This window comes from Chionomys nivalis, chromosome 21, assembly GCF_950005125.1.
Source record: "Chionomys nivalis chromosome 21, mChiNiv1.1, whole genome shotgun sequence".
Lineage (NCBI taxonomy): Eukaryota > Metazoa > Chordata > Mammalia > Rodentia > Cricetidae > Chionomys > Chionomys nivalis.
In genome coordinates this window covers 9,165,424-9,186,353 of record NC_080106.1, presented here as the reverse complement: position 1 = coordinate 9,186,353, position 20,930 = coordinate 9,165,424, and the positions used below count along the sequence as shown (strand labels likewise).

The window sequence follows — 20,930 nt, the reverse complement described above, 5'->3', positions numbered from 1 at the left end:
TCCCCCTGGGATATGAATGGCTGTAGTGATGGGCTCCACCCACCACAGCAAAGCCTCAGGGGCCAGTGGGAAAGAGAAAGTGCAGCCAGCTTCCCTGTTCAGCCACATTAGTCAAACAACCCAACCATTCAAAGACAGCCAGCACTGAGCTGGCTGCTAGGGGTGGGAGGGGGCTTTGTATTCCTGGCTGTTTGGGCACCAGGTTTTTGCGGGGCTGTGGGACGACCACTCTCCCCCAGCAGAGTGCATAGTGTTCCACCCTCCAGAAGTTCCTATCACTAACCTACTTTGAGCTTCCAGGCTCGGGCAAAGGAGCCAGGCTATCAGTAACAGCACACAGCTAGCCTCCTTCCCCAGGGTGCGGCTCTAAGCAATTAGGGCTTGGCCCGCACGGTCTCCATAATTGGATGCAGGCATTGGAATTCTTATTAGGAGAGAGGTTTGTCTTTGAGGAGGCACAGTGATACAGGGATGTTAGGTGCAGCTGGCCCACCACAGTGGGGCTCCTCTGTGCCCGTTCTTCCCTGGCCCAGCACTCTCCCAGGTCTCCCCTGCCCACTATGGGTCCCCACTGGCCTGAGGAGTGGCACATAAACCGGGCAGTTTGGACTCCAGTCTGGACAGCTCTTTCTCCACAGGTGGCTCCAAGAAGGACGGCTCCTTTCAGAATGACTTCCTCTACTTTTAGCAGGGAAAGGAGGGGGGTGCCCAGCCTATTGGGGGAGCATCCTCCCTCTGTACCCTGCCTGTGATTGGCCCATAATTACAGGTTTATTGCCTGTATAGCTATTGTGTAATGACATGTTTGCAAATTAATTTTTATGGCTCCTGCCATTAGCATATACAGTGGAGGAAGGTTTCGTATTAATTACTACTGTTGTTCCCCATAATCCCGGAGAATTAAAAACCAATAAAAGAGTGACAACACAAACTGATAGTTTAGGGGCTTTTAAAAATAGTCTTTATTTTTCCCCCTAAGTACTTATGAGAGGTCAGGGCGGGGTGTATGTGTGTAGGTGACATCTGGTCCCTAAACTACCATCCGGAGCTCCCTGAATCGTGCCGGCAGGTGATGAAGGTGGTGTCCCTAGACACTCCAGCCCCGCCTGTGTGTCCTCACCTTACAGGCCGCCCCTCCCCCAAAAAAAGGGCCGCAGCCTAGGGCCCGGCTTGACCTCTGGGGTCACGTGGGGCAGAGCGGTCAGAGGCCCGCTGCAGCGCCCTCCCGGGGCCGCAGAGGTCGTGCAGCCAGAGTCAGAAGGCTGGGTCCCCACCTCCCTCAAAGTGCCCTCTAGAGATCTCCTCTGGTGTCTGGTATTTTGGAAGTTTGGCTGTCATCTGAAGCCACCGAGTTTATTAGGATCTTGGGGGCACTGGTTGGAGACCCGTGATGGGTCCGAGATCAGAGAGCCGTGGCATAAACCCCCGCTTGGCACGACCACGCGCCTGCTGTGCGTACCTGCGGGCTAGGACTTGAGGCTCTGGGGTCAAAAGGTGACCCTTAGTGTCACCGAGTTAGGATCCCAGTCAGTTGCGCCACTGCGGTGGGGGAGAACTTCAGTAAAAGGACTTGAAAAACAAATGGTCGCATCTTGATACTTGCTTTGCCGCGTGCGTTTAGTAGAAGGGGCTGGTGTGTGGGTAAATGGATGCTGTCTCTTTAAAATCGCTGGGCTGGACAATGAGCGCACAGGATGTGGTTTGGCGGCAGGGTTTTTTCCCCTTCGATTTGGGGAATTATCACTTGGGGCCTTCTTGAGCTGGTGTGAACGCACGGCGGCTGGGGAGGGGAGATACAGGCGCCACACTCACGCTCAGTGCAGTCGGTCGTTTGCTTAAACCAAATTAGCCGGGCTCTCGTTACTATGGTGCAGCCGGGGCTTGCAGAGTCCCAGTAATAGCATTTATTAGGTCTGTTTGCCTGGAAGCATGCCTTCCCGGATCTGATAATGCCCGGGTGCAGGAGAGTGTGGGAGATGGTATCAAGCATTTGATTACACTTGCAACAGGGATTTTTTAAGGGGTAGGGCGTGGGGGGGGGGCGGGAGGAAAGGAAAGAGAGGCCAACCGCCGTCCCTAGCTCTCCCGGGCGCGGTCTCCACAGCCCCCAGCGGGCTGCACAAAGGGCGGTCCCGGCCTCCCCGTGGCATGGTCGTGGGGGGGTGGGGTCGTGCTCCCGGCTCCCGCAGCTGTCAGACGTGGGTGGGGAGGAGCGAGGGCGGGCCGGCGGCCAGAGTGCGGAGTTGGGCAGCCAGAGGGGGGCCCCGCGGCGCCCGCAGCCGCCCACTGTTTGCAAACGGCCCGCTCCCGGACAGAGGAGAGAATCGTGCAATCCGAAGCGGGAGCATCCGCTGCTGTCCCTCGGCGGCGGGTCTGGTCTGTAAGGCTCTGCGGCCGCGCACGGGCAGGTCGCAAGTGGGACTCTTCGTCACCGCGGCGCGCAACCGGCAGCTCCAGGAGGACGCAGCGCAGACGGAAGGAGCCGCCCGCCGCTGCGCCCCTTCCCTTTCGCTTTCATTAGGAGAGACAAATCTGCTGTCAGGCAGCCAGCTTTCCAATTTACCGATAATGATTCTTGCATGAAAATTGATCGAGGGGCTCTCCACCGCCGCGCGCTCTTGCCTCCCGCTCTCCTGCTCCTGCCGGCTGCGCCCCCGCGAGTTCCTCCTCCTCCTCTCCCTCCTCCCCACCCCCTCCGTCTGAGTCAGTGGTGGGACGCCGGGCGGGGAGATAACCAAAAAGGGGGGGTGCTGGTGGCGAGGGGGGAGGGGAGCCTGCCCTCGCTAGCGTCCCTAGCCCAAGACTTGTTTGTCGCCGCCGCCTCTCCTATTGACTAGGCGAAATCTGCCCCTCGGTACTTCTTGGCTGTTTGGGTATTAATTTTCTCCACCCCCAGCACCCCTGCCGAGCGCCCCCCTCCTCCTCTCTGCACCCCGCCCCTCCTCACCCAGTAGCTAAGGGGAAACGAAAACAAAGCCGATTTCTCCTTGGCAACCAGATGCCCCCTCCCGCCGCCCCCCTTCCTTTTCCCTTCTGGTTCTGAACGTGAAACCCTGTTGGAAACAGGTCTCTTGACCCTCGCCCTTGACATTCAAATGGCTGAATGGAGGCGAGATTGCTGTTCGCACGTCTTAGGGGGTGCTTTTTTTCTCTCCCTTTTCCTCTCTCTCTCTCTCTCTCTCTCTCTCTCTCTCTCTCTCTCTCTCTCTCTCTCTCTCTCTCTCTCTCTCTCTCCTGTCTCTTTCTTTCCAATGAGTAATCCCTGAAGACCTTAACCCCCAATTTCATCACCCTCACCGCCCCCCCTTTATTTTTCTCTCTCCTCTTCTGCTCTCCCGCCCTCTTCCCTCCACCAGCTCCCCCTCCTTTTTTTTTTTTTTAATTTGCATCTCAAGTCCAAAAGGCAGAAAATACACACGCGGCGAAGACGCCGGTCCGCTGTGGAGGCTCCGGCCCTTCCTTGGTCAATTACCTCACTGTGGATCTGCTCGGGCCGAGGTGGCCGAACCTGCCCGGGCGCTGGACTGAGAGACAGCCTTTGATCTTCTTGGAGAGGGGAAAGGAAAAAACACACAAACTGGTTTCTACCCCCAGCGCTCGGGGGATTTCATCTTTGCCTTTATTTTATTGTTTTGGACATTTTTGAGTGCCGTGGCTTGGACACTGGTTTTGTTTCATTGCTGGGCTTGAATTTTTTTTTTCTCATTTCCTTCTTCGTCCCTCTCTGGCCACTATGGAATTCTAACCTGAGCCATGTTTGGACTGAAGCCGCCTCTCTATTACTTACCAGGTAAGCGAGTGGTGCGCCGGGTCCTCGGGTCTCCAGGCCAGGGCGCGTAGGGGCGCACAGGGGCGCGCGGCTCGGCTGCCCGCTCGGTGCGCGCTGCCGCGTGGGGCGCCCGGCCCGGTGCGCGTCTCTCTCCTTTTGTCTGCGCGGAGCCGGCGGCGCTGAGCCCAGGGCGCGATCGCGCGGGTGTGAAGTTACTTTCCCGCGGGCGGCGACCTGGGGGGCCCCCCTGGCCCTGCCGCCCCCTCCCGATTCCCTGGAAGGTTTTGTTGTGCGAGGCCGGGAGGGGCCGCGGCCGCAGCGCGCGCGGCTTCCTGTTTCCTGCGCCTCGGTGCGCGCTGACAGCCGCTGCCCTGCAACTTTCAGTTTCGGGGGCCACCACGGGAGAGCTGGGGAGCCCCTCCACCCTTAAGATACTTGCACGCGGGCGCGAGGGAAGCAGGAGAGCCCAGGGCGAGCAGGCGGGCGTGGGAACCCGGCCCTCCGGGTGTCTTCCCCCTCGGGTACCCCCGGGTCCGACTCCACGTGACCGCAGGTCGGGAGGGCTGGGCTGCGTGTGGCCGCTTGTTCTAAGAATGAGCTGGATTTTTATTTCCTTCTTTCCCTGAGCCCTGGCACACTGTTTCTGTTGAAGCTAGGGCATCTGTGAGATGCAGAGGTGTTGGCGTGCTGTAGGAGTAGGGGTCAAGGGGCTCTCGTGCTTGATATGATCTGCTGTTCCCTGAAGATTATTTCGGAACAGTTTTGCTAGGGAAAGGTGCACGTGGCTGGGTGTTGGGTTAACGTTGCTTTTTTTTTTTTTTTCTTGTGTGTTCTCTGGATCTTGAGGCTCTTGGCAGGCCCCCATCGCTCTGGAGTCCTCGCAGAAGAAGAGATGTGAGCCAAGAACCAGCCTGGGCTGGACTCAACTCCAGGGAGCTGGCCTTGGTTGCCCTGACCTAGGGCACAGGCTGTCACTGAGTTAATATAGAAGAGATGAAGGGTTACATGGAAGAGGGGGATAGTGGTATTAATTTCACCTGCAGGATGGTTGTACGTGGCTCTCGGAGTTTCTTTGTGGCTGCTGCAGTGTCCAGCTCTACCCTGTGATAAATCTGGTCTGTTTCCTGGAGTTTCCAGTCCCTTGCAGTTGCTTGTTTGTCTTGAGACAGGGTCTCACTATGTAGCTCTGGCTGGCCTGGGACTCACAGAGATTCCCCTGCCTCAGCTTCACTGGTGCTGGGATGAAAGGTGTGTGCCCACAGCACCTGGCCCCAGGCAGTTTTTATTGGAAGATTATCTCTCAGCCACTCACAATCCCGTCTCTCCTCCTCAGGGTCTGATCTGAAATAGCAATTGTCAGCTTCTAGCTGGTCTCCCTGTTCCCCTCAGTTCACGTCCATATTTCCTTTCAGAGGTCCAGTCAAAATTAGAGCCAGGGCAGGGAATTCCCAGCTTCCAACAGTGTTATCTCTGCAGGAGGGCAGGCGTCCTCTGGAGCCCAGCCATGTCCCCATGGGAAGGTGTATGTCATAGCCCCTTCAGAGTCCTGCCATATCCTACTATCTTTGACGAGGAAAGCAGGGATGGTACTTTCCTTTTTGCTTCTTCAGCACCTCTCTAGGGCCTTGGAGGTGGCTGGCGGCAAGAGGAATCTTCCTAAGCACTGGGCAGCTCAAAAGGGCAGGTGTTTGAAATCTACACCCCTCTCCACCTGCCACCCAAGGGCTGCCTGGTGATTTGCTGGTCAGGTGACTGATTCTGTATTTACACAGGGAGCCTCTGAAAGAGGAGGAGGAAGTGTCAGACTGGGAAATTCAGAGCGATTAGAAGAGTCAGCCTTGGCTGGGATTAGGCCCTAGGCTGTCGGGTCAGCAAGGTGAATCCTGCTAGTTCTGATCCTTCAGAGAGGGGAGGGCCTGGCCCCCTCCCCAGGAAGGAGGGCTCAGTTAAATTAGCCACGGGATGAAGGTTCTTACTGGAGTTTGTTTCCTGAAGGTCCCCGCTAGGGTTTTCCACCCTGGAGCGGAGTGTAGTATTAGGCTCACCTGCCATGTATCATCCCAGCTGCAGGCGGTTTGGGGACCCTCCCATACACCCTGTGGGATGGGCACTGCTACCTCACCCTCCTCACCAGTCTGCCCAAGAGGCCCAGCTTTGGCCCATTCTGGAAGAGTCACTGTGGGGTCTGTTATCTGCCACTTCAGGAGGGGATTTCCAAGCCTCAGAGCAGCGGGCGTCTGGTCAGCTGTGGTCAGTAGTAGTTTTAGTTGAGAGGCAGCGAGTTGGCCCACAGAGGACCTGGACTCTGAGTTCTAGGTTTTATCCCAAGCCTTTGGGCCCTGGCTTCTGTCCTCAAGATCAGGTCCTAGCAAAGGGCCTGTAACCAACCAGGGCCCAGAACCTACCAACCAGCTACTGCTGGGGAATGGGAGCGTGGTCCTAGTTAGGTTGGCCCTAGATACTGGTTTCTCTTGCCAGACTGTATAATGGGTCTGAAGTCCAACTCTGCATCTTCCCAGCCTCAGCGTTGGCAAGTAAGGAAAGTTCCCAGAGATCCTCCGTTTCCCCTCTGTGACTTGGATCCACAGCATCGTCTCCCTAAGATCCAGTAGTCATATGGTGTGAAGGTTCGGCTGGCATGCGGCAGTTCTGTACTTTCGTGGCGTCCCTGATGGCTCTCTCATCACCATGGCTGGCTTGAGCAGTGGTCATGAAGCTCAGGTTCACTGGCCAGGCCTAAGATCGCTTACTGGGCTAATTGTCCATCTTTGGTGTAAGGAGCCTATGAAGAAGATTTGAGGAATGGAGTGTGTTTTGTTTTGTTTTTGAGAGTCCCATGTATCCCAGCCTGGCCTGGAACTTGCTGTATAACCCAGACTGACCTCAAACTCCCTGTGTGCCTTCCTCCACCCTCAAGTGGTAGGGTATAAAATCAATGTCTGCTTGGGTAACTACCATTCTCGTTAAGGTTTTAATTGGTATTGTTACCGAGATGAACATTTTCGCAGAAATTCACGGGATTTACTTGCGGTGCCGGGACTTGAACATGGTGCTTTGGGTCAGGCTTCCTGACTGCACGTTGAGAAGTGTTTATTCATCGGCTAGAGGGAATGGCTTGGTCAGTCAGCTTCCCCTGCAGAGAGAAAGGCGCAGGACATGAGCGCAGGGCCTGCAGGTGACAGATGACATACCTTTTCTGCGGTCCCCTATCCAGCTTTCTCCTGTGTCTGTGTGTGTGTGTCTGCCTGGATCCCCACGTCCCTGAACGCCACAGGACTTTGTGATCCATGCAGGCGGAGACTGAGTGTCTCCTTTTTGCTTGGCCTGCTGCCAGACCAATAACGGCAGTCGTAAAAAATAAAAAGAATAATAAAATACGGAGAAGGAAGAGGTTGCAGCCACTTTGCATACGCGGCGCGTTCCGTGCCAGCCTTGCTCATTCAACAATCAACGCTGGGAGGTCAGGCTATGCCTGCCCCACTTGACAGCCAAGGAAACTGAGGCACAAGGGAGAGTGAGATCACTCGAGCAGTAAAGGAGCAGCAAAGGGCTCAGCTGGGCCCTGACCCCTGACCCCAGGCAGTCTGGCTCCAGAGTTTCTGCTTAATAAATATTTGTTGACCCGTCAGGGAGGGATGGCGGCTGGTATTGGCGGTGGCGCCCTCCTGGGGCCCCTTATCTTGTTCCTAGCTGTTGGCTGACCCTGCCCTGGCCCCAAGCTGAACTCCTGGTGACCTCACCTCCCCCAGGATTCCCTGTCCACAGTCAGAAAGGATGCTCTGAGGCCTGCAGCGAAGGAACTGAGGCCTGAGAGGACCCTGGCTGGTGGCTGTAGAATTATCCTTATCTCCCTTGGGACATCTTCTGTGCCCCAGAACGGCCTCCTGAGATCATAGTGAATCATTGCTGACCTGGTCCTTACTGAGCAGCTTACCCTGCCACAAGCTGGGGTAATGGAAGAGTAAAGGCCCCCAGAGATTGTGTCCAAAATGGTCCAGCCTATGCATAAGGCTGGATGTGGATTGTGCCCAGGATTTGTGGGGTGTAGGCTGTACAGGCCGAAGAACCAGGGCAGCCTCCCTTGCTAGCCCACACCCATCTTCTGACTATACCTGGGATTTGAGGGGTCTTAAGGAGACCTGCTCTTGGGTTAGTGTAGGCCTGGGAAGAAGATGTGGCCCCTTTTGCAGTGGCAGCATCTTTCAGCTCACAGTCAGGGGTGATTGCATTGGGCTCACACCTAGCTCTTTCAGGGAAGTCACTAATTACTGTCGGATACCCCTGAGAGTTGGGGAGGGACTGCCACATTTGGGTCCCTTTTGTCTCAGCTGTGACTCAGGCCCTCCGACTAGGGTCTGGCTCTCGTCCTGCTCAGTTTCATGTTCATTAAGGTTCCCTCCTGCTTCAGTGTCTCTGCGGTGCCATGGGAGGGTATCGATCTGCCCCTCTGACTTCTTATCTTCTTGACTCTTCCCGCTGTGGGAGCGAATGATCCTGAGGATGCTTGATTCTGTCTTGAGCAGGGAAATGAAGAGTACAAGAGTACACTTCCTCCATGGAGGACAGTGGCCAGTGGGAGGACCTGGCCAGGCATACTGTCCCAAGCAGAGCCAGCCAGAGCCAGAGGGTCTCTGCCTCTGGTATTTACTCCAAGCTCCGTGTTTACTGTCTGCTTTCTTCTGGTGGTGGACGTGGGTCTTCGAAGTGACAGGGTTCATGAGATCTAATCAATTGTCTACCTCAGCAGTTTGGAGCTGAGGACACTTGCCAGAAAGTCTCTCAGGCCTGTGTCTTCCAGGGGGAAAGCTGGTATTCCCACACTCTTCAGGAAGAACCATGTAGGTTGGGGTTTTTTTTTTGTTTTTTTTTTTGTTTGTTTTTGTTTTTCCACGCTGGGACTTGAGCCCAGAGCCTTGAACATGCCAGGTAAGCGCTCCAGCGAGCTACAGCTCCCCAACTCTCTTTGTAGTCTTTATTTTTGAGACAAGGGCTCCCTAAGTAGCTGAGGGTGGCCTTAACTTGCTTTGCACCCCAGAATGGTCTGAACTTCTCATCCTCCCATCTCAGCTTCCTGGGTGTTGTGATTACAGTCGATTGCTCCAGGTCTGCCTTAAAATGCCCTTTCCTGCGCCCCTAGTGATTGTGTGTGTGTGTGTGTGTGTGTGTGTGTGTGTGTGTGTAGAGATGGTGCACAGGGAAGGCCTTGTGTATGTGTGTGTAGAGATGGTGCACAGGGAAGGCCTTGAACATGCTAGACCAACACTACACTACACTCCCTGAAGTGGCTGGCCTTTCTTTAGAGAAGTGGAAGACAGACTCTGGCTTTTTAGAGGTGATTCCCAGAGGAAGGACTTCACAAGTGGGGACGCCTCCCCCAGTTGATGGTCCATTTACTCAAGAGGAAACACTGGGCACTGGGCTAAAGAAGGGAAGAGGGGAGTTGGGAGTGAGTGAATAATTTAGACATGGTGTTCTTTCTTCTTCTTTAAGAGCCCCATATAGATTTAAGGTCCTTTTGTTAATTTAGGAACATAAAACTGTGATGTACAGCTTGGTCTGCTCGTAAAATTACAAAGTGTGGCAATATTTAGATCCCCGAAGGCTTGGGGTAAAAGGGAAAGAATGGGTGAGAATTTTTTTTTAACACGTCTTTGGGGAAGATTCATTTTTCCGGCTTTTCCCCCACCAGGGCCAGGCCCTGTACAGCTCCGTGGGGCCTCATTGCTGTCTCTCACGCTGGGTAGAACTCTGGAAATGGGGGTGTTTGGCAGGCAGCCAGGCCCAGATCCTGCCCCAAGTCCCTGGACTCCCTGGCCTTGTTGGATCATGCTTACTCTGCCTTCCTCCCGTCCCCACCCACTGCGAGGCCGGAAATGCCCTCTGACCAGGCCTGGCCTGCTGCCCAGACAGCCTTTGGCTACTGGTTTAATGGCCTGTGAGGTCAGGAAGTCACAGACCCTTGGTCATGGAAGAGGTCAGACTGCCGAGCCCTCCCTGTCTGTGGGGACCAGTGTTGCCTGGCTCCTCTTCCCGACAGCCAGTGCAGACAGGGCTCATGCAGACCTGGCCCAGGCCAGACCCTGCCTTGCCACTGAGTGGTGATAGTGTCTCTTTTCAGTGGGAGCGTGTGTGCCTGGCCTAGTTCCACCCTCTGAGGTGGAACATGGATTGAGTATCAGGGTGACAGATTCTGAGTGCTATGTCTGAAGGGTTTTCTGGTTCTGTAGAAAAGGAGAAGGTTCTGTTGGAGGTGGGGGGCAAAGGCTGTGTCCATGAGGGGACCCCAGCTTTCCTCCTTGATGGTGCCTTCGGGGCAAGGCTCTGGAGTCTGTGTGCCTTCAAAAAAACAGCTGGGCTCTTGCAGAAGTCAGAGGTCCCAAGGGGGGTAGGAGGGAGAAAGTGGAGCTTTGGGTAGGAGCCACACTGCCCTGATGTCCTGCATGAGTCTCATTCTGTGACCTAGGGGAGGCCAGAAGATTGGACCTTGTCCTCAGGGCCCAGGATCAACAGGAGGAGGCAGGGTAGGTCCTGGACCAGACTCTTGGGGCTATGGCATCCGTGGGCATGGTAAAAGAGGATTTGAGGCCAGTGGAGTGTTGGCACCACTCCTGGAATACCCTAATGTCATCACACATCTGATGTCAGAAGAGCTGGGCTCTGCTGTGAGCAAAGGGGACTCAGTATTTTTTGATTTGTTTTTCTCTGTGTTTATGTGGGTGTGGGTGTGTGCATGGTCCTTCATAAGTATGGAGGTCAGAGGAAAACTGGTGGGTGTCAGTTCTCTCCTCCCACCATGTGGGTCCTGGGGATGAACTCAGGTTTCAGGTTTAGCAGCAAATGCCTTGACCTACTGAGCCAATTTGCGGGCCTGACCCAGCAGTTTTGCTTTTGTTTTTTTTTTTTTGTTTGTTTGTTTTTTAATCTTTTTTGGAGGGGGCAGTTTCAAGACAGGTTTCTCTGTATCTTTGGAACCTTCCTGGAACTTGCTCTGTTTTGGTTTTTTGTTTGTTTTTCAAGACAGGGTTTCTCTATATTAACAGTCCTGGCTATCCTGAAACTCACTCTGTAGACCAGGCTAGCCTCAAGCTCAGGGATCTGCCAGCTTCTTCCTCCTGAGTGCTGGGATTAAAGACTCCCATTGTGCCACCATTGCCTGGCCTGTGGGTTTCTCTGCATAGCCTAGGCTGTCCTAAGACTTGCTTTGTAGACCAAGGTGGCCTTGAACTTGGAGATCCACCTGCTTCTGCCTAACGATAGGACTAAAGACATGCAGCACCACCACCACCTGGCCTTTTACTGTTTTGGTTTTGGTTTTTGTCTTTTTGCTTTTTTGGACAGACCGGCCTCATTCTCACAGAGATCTCCCTGCCTCTGCCTCCCAGTGCTGGGCCACTGTGCCCAGCTTATCCAACATATTGAAGTTGTCCATTCAGTGTGCCAAGCCCAGGCATATAGAGGTACAGCTGAGAAGTCTTGAAGGATTATCCTGTGTAGAGCAGTCGTCTGTAACTCTGAAAGATTCACAGAGGTGTCTAGGGAGCTAGGATATGGGTCCTGGGTGGCCAAAGACCAGAAAGAAAGAGAAGGTGTTGGCCTCCCGGGATCTGATGGACGGGTGCCCAAACATGGAGGCTCTGGCAGAGGCCCTGAGGCATCAGGGATGGCCATGCCGAGGGAAAGGAAGGATAAATATAGGGTGGGAGAGCTCAGTGCATGAGGTTGTCACCTCTGCAGATCCTCTGGCTTCCGGGTGACCACTGTGGCTCTGGGTGGCTGTTCTGTGGCATGGAGTCGTGATGAGCAGAGATTGTCCATGGGGACGTGACGTTCACGCATGGCTCTCTTGCCTGCTAATCTTGACTCCGGGAACTGAAGGATGAGGGAGTGATTATAGGGGGTTTTAGGGTGTCTTTGAGGGGTCCACAGGTTTTGGAAGGCAGTCAGTTTCTCTACTGGAACAATGCCCAAGCAGGGAGCCTGGTGGGGGTGGGAGCAGAGTACCTGTTCCTTTCATCCTGGCTTCTTGACCGTGTGTCTCTGGGTGGGTTATTTCACCGTTCTTTCCCTTGTCTATTACATGAGACTAACCATGCATCCCACTGAAGATCGTCTGTCCTGAGAATCAGTAAACGCCCGTGCAGGAAGAAGGGATAGAATACTCTGGAATCGGGGGCTGCCTTATTCTTGGGTCATTAGTTCTCAGCTGCGGCTTCATGCCACCTATGGGTACCAGAGCAAAGGCCCTGCTCATGTCAAGCCTGAAGGAGGGCATTGCTTGTGGCCCCTGCAAGACGCCAGGGAGCCTCTGCTCTCGAAATGGTCGCAGGTGACAAGTCGCAGATGAGGAAATAGCTCATCCTGGAGACTCCCTCGCTGACCAGCCTCCCACTCCAACAGACCCTGAGGCTTGTGGGATAGAGTTTCTCTGGCTGGATCATCTCCAGGAAGAAGTTTAGGTTCTTATAAATGCTTTTGCATCTTGCCCCCTGAGGACTCCAGCCTCGCCCAGCAGTGTCGGAGCGGCGGGCAGACAGAACCTCATCTCTGACCCAGTCTTCTTTGAACTGCCCCCCCCCCGACACTGCCCACCCCCTTGTCACTCTGGCTTGTAATTCATTTAGGATTAGCTCCCAGGCCTCTCACAGGCCTAACTTCTGTTGTCTTGGTAACCATGTCAACCGTTTGCTGGTTTCTGTGATTATCTGACAAGAGAAGGGGGGGCAGCAGGGACATGAAAGAGGGTAAGGGGGGGCGGCATGGGTCTTAATGGAACTCTCTGCAGAGACCTGGGAGGCGTGGAGGGGATGGGTGCTGTCAGACCCACAGCTGCGCGGCAGGGGCTCCCAGTAGGGGCTCTCACCACTTCCTGCCACTCTAGGAGCCTGAGAGCTCACCTTTATCTCAGATCCTCAGCCGCCCAGAGACAAGGTGTTAGTCCCCTCCCCCACCTCCATGCTGGGAAAGTTCCCTTGTGGGCAGCTCTGGACACAGCAACATTGGGAGACTGGGGGAGAGGGCCATCACCACCTGGGACAAAGCCAACTAGTTGAGCTGTGCAGACCAGAAACCTACCCCAGGATGCTGGGAACAGGATGCCAGACGGAGTCAAGACAACACCAGTGTGCCTCTGTGGACTGGCCTCTGCCCCCTGTGCCTGCCACTGCAGCCACAGCTAGGAGGTGGCGGCGGGGGCGGGGGGGGGGTGTGCCTGCTGCAGGGTGTCTAAAGGGCCCTTCTACCTTCAGGTCTGGCTGTTGGCTCTCGCTATAGGTGAGGGCCTCAGTGGGCCGAGATGGGGCATCCTCTTCCATGAGGTGCTCAGTGAGGTCTGGACTTCCTCACAGCCTCTGATGTAATTAATGGCAGGGGTTGTGGTGGCTTATGCAGGCAAGAGGCCCCATGGCCCCCTAGGGCCTGGCCTCAGATACCAGAGCCTCTTCCACACCACATTCTGTCCGTTAGCAGAGAGGGAGGAGCCCCGCCAGGCCACGCTCAGCTGGAAGGAATCCATCCCTTGATAGGGCGGGAACCACCATGTTGAAGAGCTGATGGGATGGGAGATTGTGGAAGCTGCCTCTTGGGAGGAGAGTCAGCCTGCTGCAGGCTCTTCGGGAAGCCTGCTTTTTCCAGGTAGGAGGCCTAACTTCTGGGCCTGGACTAGACTCTGTCCTCTGGAGTCTGCCTTTGGGGCTTCCGTGGAGTCTAGGCTGTGGGTCTAGAGAAGCTCGGGCACTTCTATGTGGGTTCCCCCAGCTCAGCAGCCCTGTGAAAGTGATGTGTGAGGGTCTATGCTCAGGGTGCTGCTCTGGTCACTGGAGGAGCAGCCCCTCCCTGGAGTGAGGGGAGGACTAGATGCCTTTCAGGGAGCTGCTAATGAGCCACGTCTGATTTTTTATGAACCTCCCCGGTAAATTATTAATTTGGGCCAGAAATGAAAGTGTGGAACCGGATAAGCTCATGAATATTCATGGACGAGTTGAGCATGGGTTGATCAGTGGCTGGAGCGGCCAGCCAAGCTCCTGACCCAGATACATGCGGGCAAAGCTCTGAGAACCTCCCCTCCCACTGCTGGGACTGTAGGTGGGGCTGGTGACTCACAGCTCACTGTAGTAGCCAACGTTGGAATGGCTGGAGCAGAAGTCAGACACTCCCTGTCACTAGTGGAGACACAGCCATGACGAGTGACTCCTTGGACCAGATAGGGGACATTACCGGATGAAGGTCCCTTTAAAAGATGGCCTTTGGGCCGGGTGGTAGTGTCTAGTGGCACACACCTTTAATCCCAGCACTTGAGAGACAGAGGCAGGCAGATCTCTGCGCTTGAAGCCAGCCTGACAGCCTGATCTACACAGAGAGAGTTCCAGGACGGCCAGGGCTTTATTAAAAAAAAAAAAAAAAGGATGCCCTTTGGGTCTGGGAACCTGGTGAGAGGACCACTGGGCCTCCCTGCTGTGACCTGAGGGCATTGCCTTGCCGCCTGCTGTGATAGCCAGCTGGCATCTCAGCCTGCTCCAACAGGACCCTTTCCTTCCCTCCCTGCCCCAGTCACACCTCTGCGCAGACTGTTCCCTCACCAGGCTTCAAAACTCCTCCCTATCAGATGCTCATCCACCAGCCCCAGGTCTGTGACATGCTGTGGGACTCTAGAGGGTACCATGATTTCAGAGGCCAGAGTTGTTTTGTGAAAATTTTAACAGTTATCTTGTGTTGTGAGGTGGGGGGGGGGGTTTCTGGGCCACAGTGTAGCTGTGAAGGTCAAAGGACTACTTGCAGAAATCAGTTCCTGCCTTCCACCATATGGCTTTCTGAGGATTGAACTCAGACCATTAGACTTGGTGGCAAGTCCATTTACCTGCTGAGCTGTCCAACTGGCCCAAGAGTTTGTGTTTTAGACAGGATCTTTCTATGCAACGCAGACTGGCCTTGAATCTTCCATCCTCTTGTCTCAGTCTCCTGAGTGATGAGGTCACAGACCTGCACCTCCACATCTGGATGGCAGCCTAGGATTTGGATCTGCAGAATCCCTGTTGGGAGGACTTGGGGGAGTTGCTTGCTGAACTTCCCTGCCTCTGTTGTACCTACTTATAATTCAGAGAGCGAGTTTGTTTGCTTAACGCACCCCCGGCTATGGTGGTACACAATTGTGATCCCAGCATTTGGGACACTGAGGCAGGAGAAACGCCTTGAGTTTGAGTCCAGCCTGGACTACAGGATAAGACCCCTATCTCCAAAAATAAAATAAGCAAATAAAGCCTGAGAGCCCAGGGCTGGCTCTCCAGTTCTGTACGGTGCAGGAGTTATTATGTGATGTCCGCCGTCCTCCTTGTATCTTCCAAGGATTGGATCTGCAGGGTAGTGCTCCCAGCCTCACAGGGTGTTGTCTGCCTGCTTCTGCCATCCAGACTGTGGTGCCCCTCAGAGCCAGCCTGAACTGTATGGGTTTCTATGTTCTCACTGCAGGCTTTGCACCTCCCTAGGCCTGGACAGGCCACCAGGGCATGGAGCCAAGGAGTCGCCCCCTGAACATTGGGTGGCAAGGAGGGGTGCAGAAAGGAATGAGGTATTTGGTGGCCCACTGTGAGCTACCCCCCTAGGTTCACAGGCTGAGCTGACCTCTGCCCTTGCAGGCCTGTCTAGAGAGGCAGCCCCCAGATCAGATGGGATTAAAGGTCAGTCCCTGGGCCTCTTCGGGGCCAGGGAGCACTGAAGACCGTGGCCCTTGGTCAGTATGGCTTTCAAGGGCCATGGCCTTGGGAATATCCTTTGGGCCCAGAGTGCAGGAAAAAGCTGCTTCCAGAAGCTCACCTTTGGTCAGTCGTTGGTCTCGCTGATGACAGTGGCCACTGTACACCTGCCCTACAGGGTCAAGGGTGACACAAGGCATTTTATTGGAAGCCTTGAAACCAGCACGTCCGCCCGCTTGGGTTTTTATCCAGAGTCAGAAACCTTTGACTCAAGGCTCAGTCACCTCCAGGGTGCTAGGGCGCAGAGTGGACAGCCAGCCAACAAGTTGGACCGGTATGGTGAGCCGAGTGGGCAGAATGCTGAGCAAACAGCCACCGGGCAGCACTGTTCTTGCCTGGCTGGATAGAGACATTGGTGCTTGGCAGCTGCCGGACAGTTCCCCAACACCTGGCCATGCCAGGCCCAGGCAGTGGGGAGAAGTGAAAGTCAGCCATAGGTCTTGCCTCCCAGGCTCTACTCAGAGCGGGCCTTGGGGGACAGTAGGCTGTGAGTTCCCTGCGCCCGGATCCACGGATGTTCCAGATTCCAGCCTGGAGCAGACTAGGAGGCCTTCCTGCAGGAGGTAGTGCTCCAAACAGATAATGAGTGTGGGTCATTATGGGAAGGGGCCTTGGGGACAGGGTTTTGCCTCTCAGGTGTCACAGCTGGGCTGGGTGCTCTGAAGGATCCTCCTGGATCTTGCTGAAGAGAGCTCAGGCTGTGACCTGTCAAGGAGCCAGATGTGAGATTTACCTTTGAGCCCCCCAGGTAGACATACCTTTCCCAGACCATAGCCTAGGAGCAGGCCTAGATTTGCATGGTTACCCCAGACCCAACACCTGGCTTTACTTCAGAAGCTTGAGGCATTTAGTAGTCATGAGCCATAATGCCTCTTGTTCCTGAGAGGGACTGCTGGCTCCTGCTGGCTCCCAAGCTGGCCAGCATAGATAGAGATCATGGCCTCTGTCACCAGGAAGTACCACAGGCCATGCTGGTCTCAGCCCTGGGGCAGGTACAGATGCTGGCAGCTAAGGTCTTCTAAGGTCACTGGGACCTGAGGCACCTCCTGGGGTGTGAAACCCGACCCTAAACACCTGAGGGGTGAGGAGGGACAAGTCAAAGGTAACAGCTTCTGGTTGGGGAGGGTAGGCAGATTCTGCCTACAGTGTCCTTGTGAGTTTGCTGGGGCAGGTCACTGGCATTGCAACGCATGCGCGTTCAGAGCTTGGGGGACACCCTGGTGGTGCCCGTACACAAAACAGGGAAGTAAGGCTGGGGTGTGCACAGGGACCCCTAGGAGGTAGTTCCTTTAAGGAAGGGGTAGGCCCACTGTTGGGGGTGGGGTTGGCTTTGCCTTCCCTCCTCCAGGCGTCCCCTCCTCCTCTCCAGGGTAGGTTAGAGAGATCAGACCTGGAAAGAGACACCCAGCTGGGGGTCCCCAGTACTGTTCCTCCTCAATGTTATTGTCACTAATAACGTACCTAAAGGGGACCTGAGGGTTGCTGGAGCTTTCTGGAAGGCACATGGGTCTACTGTTGGGAATAAAAGCAGGTTGACCACCTGAGACATCCCAAGGGAAGAGTAAGTGACCAGAAGTAGGGATGGGAGACAGTGTTGTGTTACAGATGTGACCTGGTGCATGGAAAAGCTACTTATATTTATGGGGGACCTGGATAAGAGGTCGGGACTGGAAGGGCTTCTGTGGATTCATTCATCCACCCTCAGCCTCATACCGAAGAGGAAACTGCAGAGAGGCCCAGTGACTTGTGCCAGGTTGCACAGACAGGCAGTGGTAGAGCAGGGTTTAAATTGCTGCGTTCAGATTGTAGTTGCGTGTTCTCGGCTCTTCACTTCTTCACACCCGCCACAGCTGGGTCCTGACCCGAGATGCATGAGCTCTTGGAATCTTCTCTTTCAGAGCTTATCCTTGCTGGGGCATGGCACAGATCTTTATCTCTGTGGCTATAAACTATTCCATTGTGGTACTGGGTTCTCTTTTGGCTCTGAAGAGCCAGTGTGTGGGCCCTGTGTGGACAGTGGTCATTTCTTTGTGTGGGGGCCTTCGTGGCTGCTTCACAGGGCCACTAAACGATGCCACTTTCTGTCGGAACCTCAAGCGAGGCCTGGTGGCACATGTCTTGAACCCCAGCGTTCAGAGGTGGGTAGATCCCTGAGTTGGAGGACAATCAGAGCTACACAGAGAAACCTTGTCTCAAAAATTGACAACAAAAATTTTTATTTGTAAATGCTAGGGTGTCCAGTGGTAACTACCGGTTTAGCACAGTGCCCAGTCGAGAGCAGGTAGCCAGCAGGCCCCGGCTTTTGTTTCCCTGGGAAGCTCTCAGATGCACACACACAAGCTCTCACTGGCTGGCCTGGAGCTCTCTACGTAGACCAGGCTGGCCTCAAGCTCATAGGGATCCACCTGCCTCTGCCTCCCAAGGGCTGGGACTAAAGGCGGCTGATGGCAGGTTGGACTCATCTTGAGCACAGGGCCTCTCTTCGCTTCCGAGAATGGAAATTCTGGAGAAATTGCTGCTACCAGAATGTCGTCCATAGAAAAGAGACCACAGTAGGGATGGTGGGCGACTAGGCCATTGTATTCAGATCTCACGGTAGGAGCAGGCTCAGCACCAGGCAGACACAGGACCTCCACGGGCTCAGCTTCCATGGGCATAGTCTGGAAGAAACCAACCCACCTTAGTAGCATGGGGCGCCTGCCTCCCTCTGCCGGCTGTGACAGGCAGCCCCAGGCTGAGTTGTTCTTGGAGGGCATCCAGCTGGTCAGAGAGCTGGCCTGGCTGCACACTCCTTTGAGAGAGAGGAAGCTATCAAGGGCTGGCCGTGGAAGTTGTAAGGATAAATGGCTCTCCCTAGCAGGCAGCCAGAATGCCTCCCTCCTGTCTAAGGAAGAACCAGGCCTGGGAAAGACCCAGTGCCCACGATTCAACCACACTTCCGAGAGGGAAAAACACTTGCTCCGGGGTCACACGGCACTTGGAGTTAAGAGTGCAACCAGGAGGGACGCTGGCAGCAGCTGTGCCAGTTAGCGGTTCTCACACCCTCACTGCCCCGACACAGCCCTCCTGCCCCATTGACCCTGAAGCCGAATCCTACCTACAGCCACAGCCAACCAACCCATGAGCTGACAACAGGTCAGGCCCCAGGAGCAGCTGTGGCCTACAGAGGGGCCCAAATCAGACACCTCTCTCCGGGCTGCTGCACTGTCCCCAAGGGTGCCTTTGGACAGATGCACCTTGTCTTGTAGCTTTACTTGGATTTGAAGGGTCCTCCTGTGCCTCAGACCCCTTGGTGAGAGACCCACACACACACCTAAGAGCTCTGAGGTGGCCCAGCTGCAGCCAGCGTGGGAGGGAGCATCCTGAATACCCCGCCCCCCCCCGCGCGCAGTTCTCTGCATCGGCTTTGCCCACCCCAGTGCTCCCATGGGCACAGTAAGCTTGCCCTGAGCCCCCAGCGGGCCACTGTCCCCCTTCCCCTGGCAGCCAGTTGCTGGTCTTAAAGGTTAATCCCCACTCTGTAGCTGGCTCCCAACCCCTCCCGCTACAGCCCTTTCCGCCCCAGTTAATTAAATCCGCTCGGCTATTGTCAGAAGAGAAACGCGGGTGTTTATTACGCCTCCAGAATGTCAAAGGCGCGCACGGTTTGAAGACATGCTGGCAGGGAATAGCCCGAGCATATGTCTACGAGGCCGGGGCGGCCAGGCCACTGCCACCTCAGCGACCTGCGGCTGCGGCTGCTGCTTTGGCTGCTGCTAACTGCCTCCCAGACAAGCACTTGACAGGGCTTCGTACTGGAGGAGCCCCACACCCCCACGCCCCGGGGAGATCTGCTCAGCCCATAGAGACTGCTTCACCAAGAGGAATTAAAAAACGCAGAGGGAGGAAGTAAACGCAGACTCTCCCCCTGCACCACAGGGTGGGGAGCCCCTCAGACGACCCCAAGGGGGCGGCTTCCCCGTCTCTCTTTTCTCCCCCTTTCCTTGTGAATTCACATTTTATTATTATTGAGCAGAAGTGCATAGCTAATTGTGATTTTTTTTTCATGGAGTGGGGCGTGAGATGGATGCGCTCATTTTATAAGGATTTTTTTTTTGTTCTCCCCCTTAATAATAACGCTTTAAAGATGTTTGACATGTGTAACTAACAGCTGGTTTTCTGTTGTGGAAACTGGCCTTTTATTTCGAAGCAGGTTGAACTGTCATTAGTGGTATAATTAGGTGACTGTCAGTGTATAGCAAAAAGCTGCTTAATTGTAGAGATGGCTTTGCGAGGGCTCCCGTCTTTTTATGGCTATATTTGTTTTAGCTGTTCGGATTTTCATTGTATTTTGGCATTTGGTATGTTGCCTCTGTTTTGTTGGGGTTTTCTTTTCTTCCTGTTTTTAGTGCGTCTGACAGCTGTGTTCATGAGTGCCTGGTTCTGAGGACAGCAGAATTCAGGAAGGCAGTGTTGCCCCAGCCAGTCTGTTGGTCCCACAGCCCTGGGCCAGGCTGGAGTCAGGAGCAAGGCCAAGGCGGAGGCCAGCCAATGGCACCGAGAGACCTGATCTCCCCAAGTGGTCACCTGGGAATCAGAGTTTAGTCGTTGGTTCAGGCTGGCTGGCAGAGGGCAGTGTAGCTGGAGACTACTGGGTAGCCCTGGACTCCAGCAGTGCCATTGCTGAGGCTTTGCGATGGAACTGGAATTTGAAAATAACTGGGTTTTGTGAGATCTAAAGCACTCTCTTTACAAGGCTTTGCATCAGGATTGAGCTTGCATCTGTGCCTGCCCCTGCCCATTGCATTCTCCCCAGGGTCCTGAGCATCTTCCGGCTAGCTGGGGTCTACTGAGGCCCTGAGCCAGGCCAACCACAGGCCCAGAGTTTGCTCCCCGGTGTAGGACCTCTTCCCAGATCCTGGGTCTTGGATGTTAGACATGGTCTGAGAGGTCTTGCGTGGGATCCCGGGTGCCACGCGGAGTCTGGGATGCTGGTCAGGGTTTGGGTTGCTATAAGGAGCCTGGGTGCTGTGCAGGTGTGTCTACTCTGGGTGTTAGGAAGGATACAATTTGAAGTATCTTTCTGACCCCTGCTGGACAGTTGTACACTTTCCATGGGAGCCAGGGTGCCCTGAGGCTCCCTGTTCCAAGCTTGCCTTGAGGTGGGTACCCATTCTCACTGAGAGACATGCCGCAGGAATCCTGAGCTGTCCTCTGACCATCACAGGCTGGTACGTGCAGCCTGACAGACCTTTCCCTGACCACAGGTACCCAGTGAGGAAACTCAGTGTCACCCTGCCTGGAGTATCACAGACAGGAAGTTGAGGTCCTGCAGGTCAGGTTATCCAACCCTGCACTAGGTTCCTTCCATGGTGGGGGATGTTGGGGTGCAAGAAGAGAAGACATTGGTGTTGAAGAAAGAGAGGATCCTTGTGGAG

General features: G+C 54.9%; 1 protein-coding gene across 5 annotated transcripts in view; it reads left to right on the top strand.

Annotated features, from left to right (window-relative positions):
- Positions 1 to 20,930, top strand: part of Gse1 (Gse1 coiled-coil protein) — a 343,505-nt gene that overhangs the window by 251,363 nt on the left and 71,212 nt on the right. The window contains exon 1 of one of the 5 annotated variants that reach the window (XM_057754213.1): positions 2,906 to 3,790. The exons of 3 other annotated variants lie outside the window; for them this stretch is intronic. In XM_057754213.1, coding sequence (XP_057610196.1) covers positions 3,754 to 3,790 — 37 coding nt within the window. In that variant the 5' untranslated portion in view covers positions 2,906 to 3,753. Of the gene's footprint in view, positions 1 to 2,905; positions 3,791 to 20,930 lie in introns of those variants that run through there. One more of the 5 variants, XM_057754216.1, reaches the window with a different exon arrangement.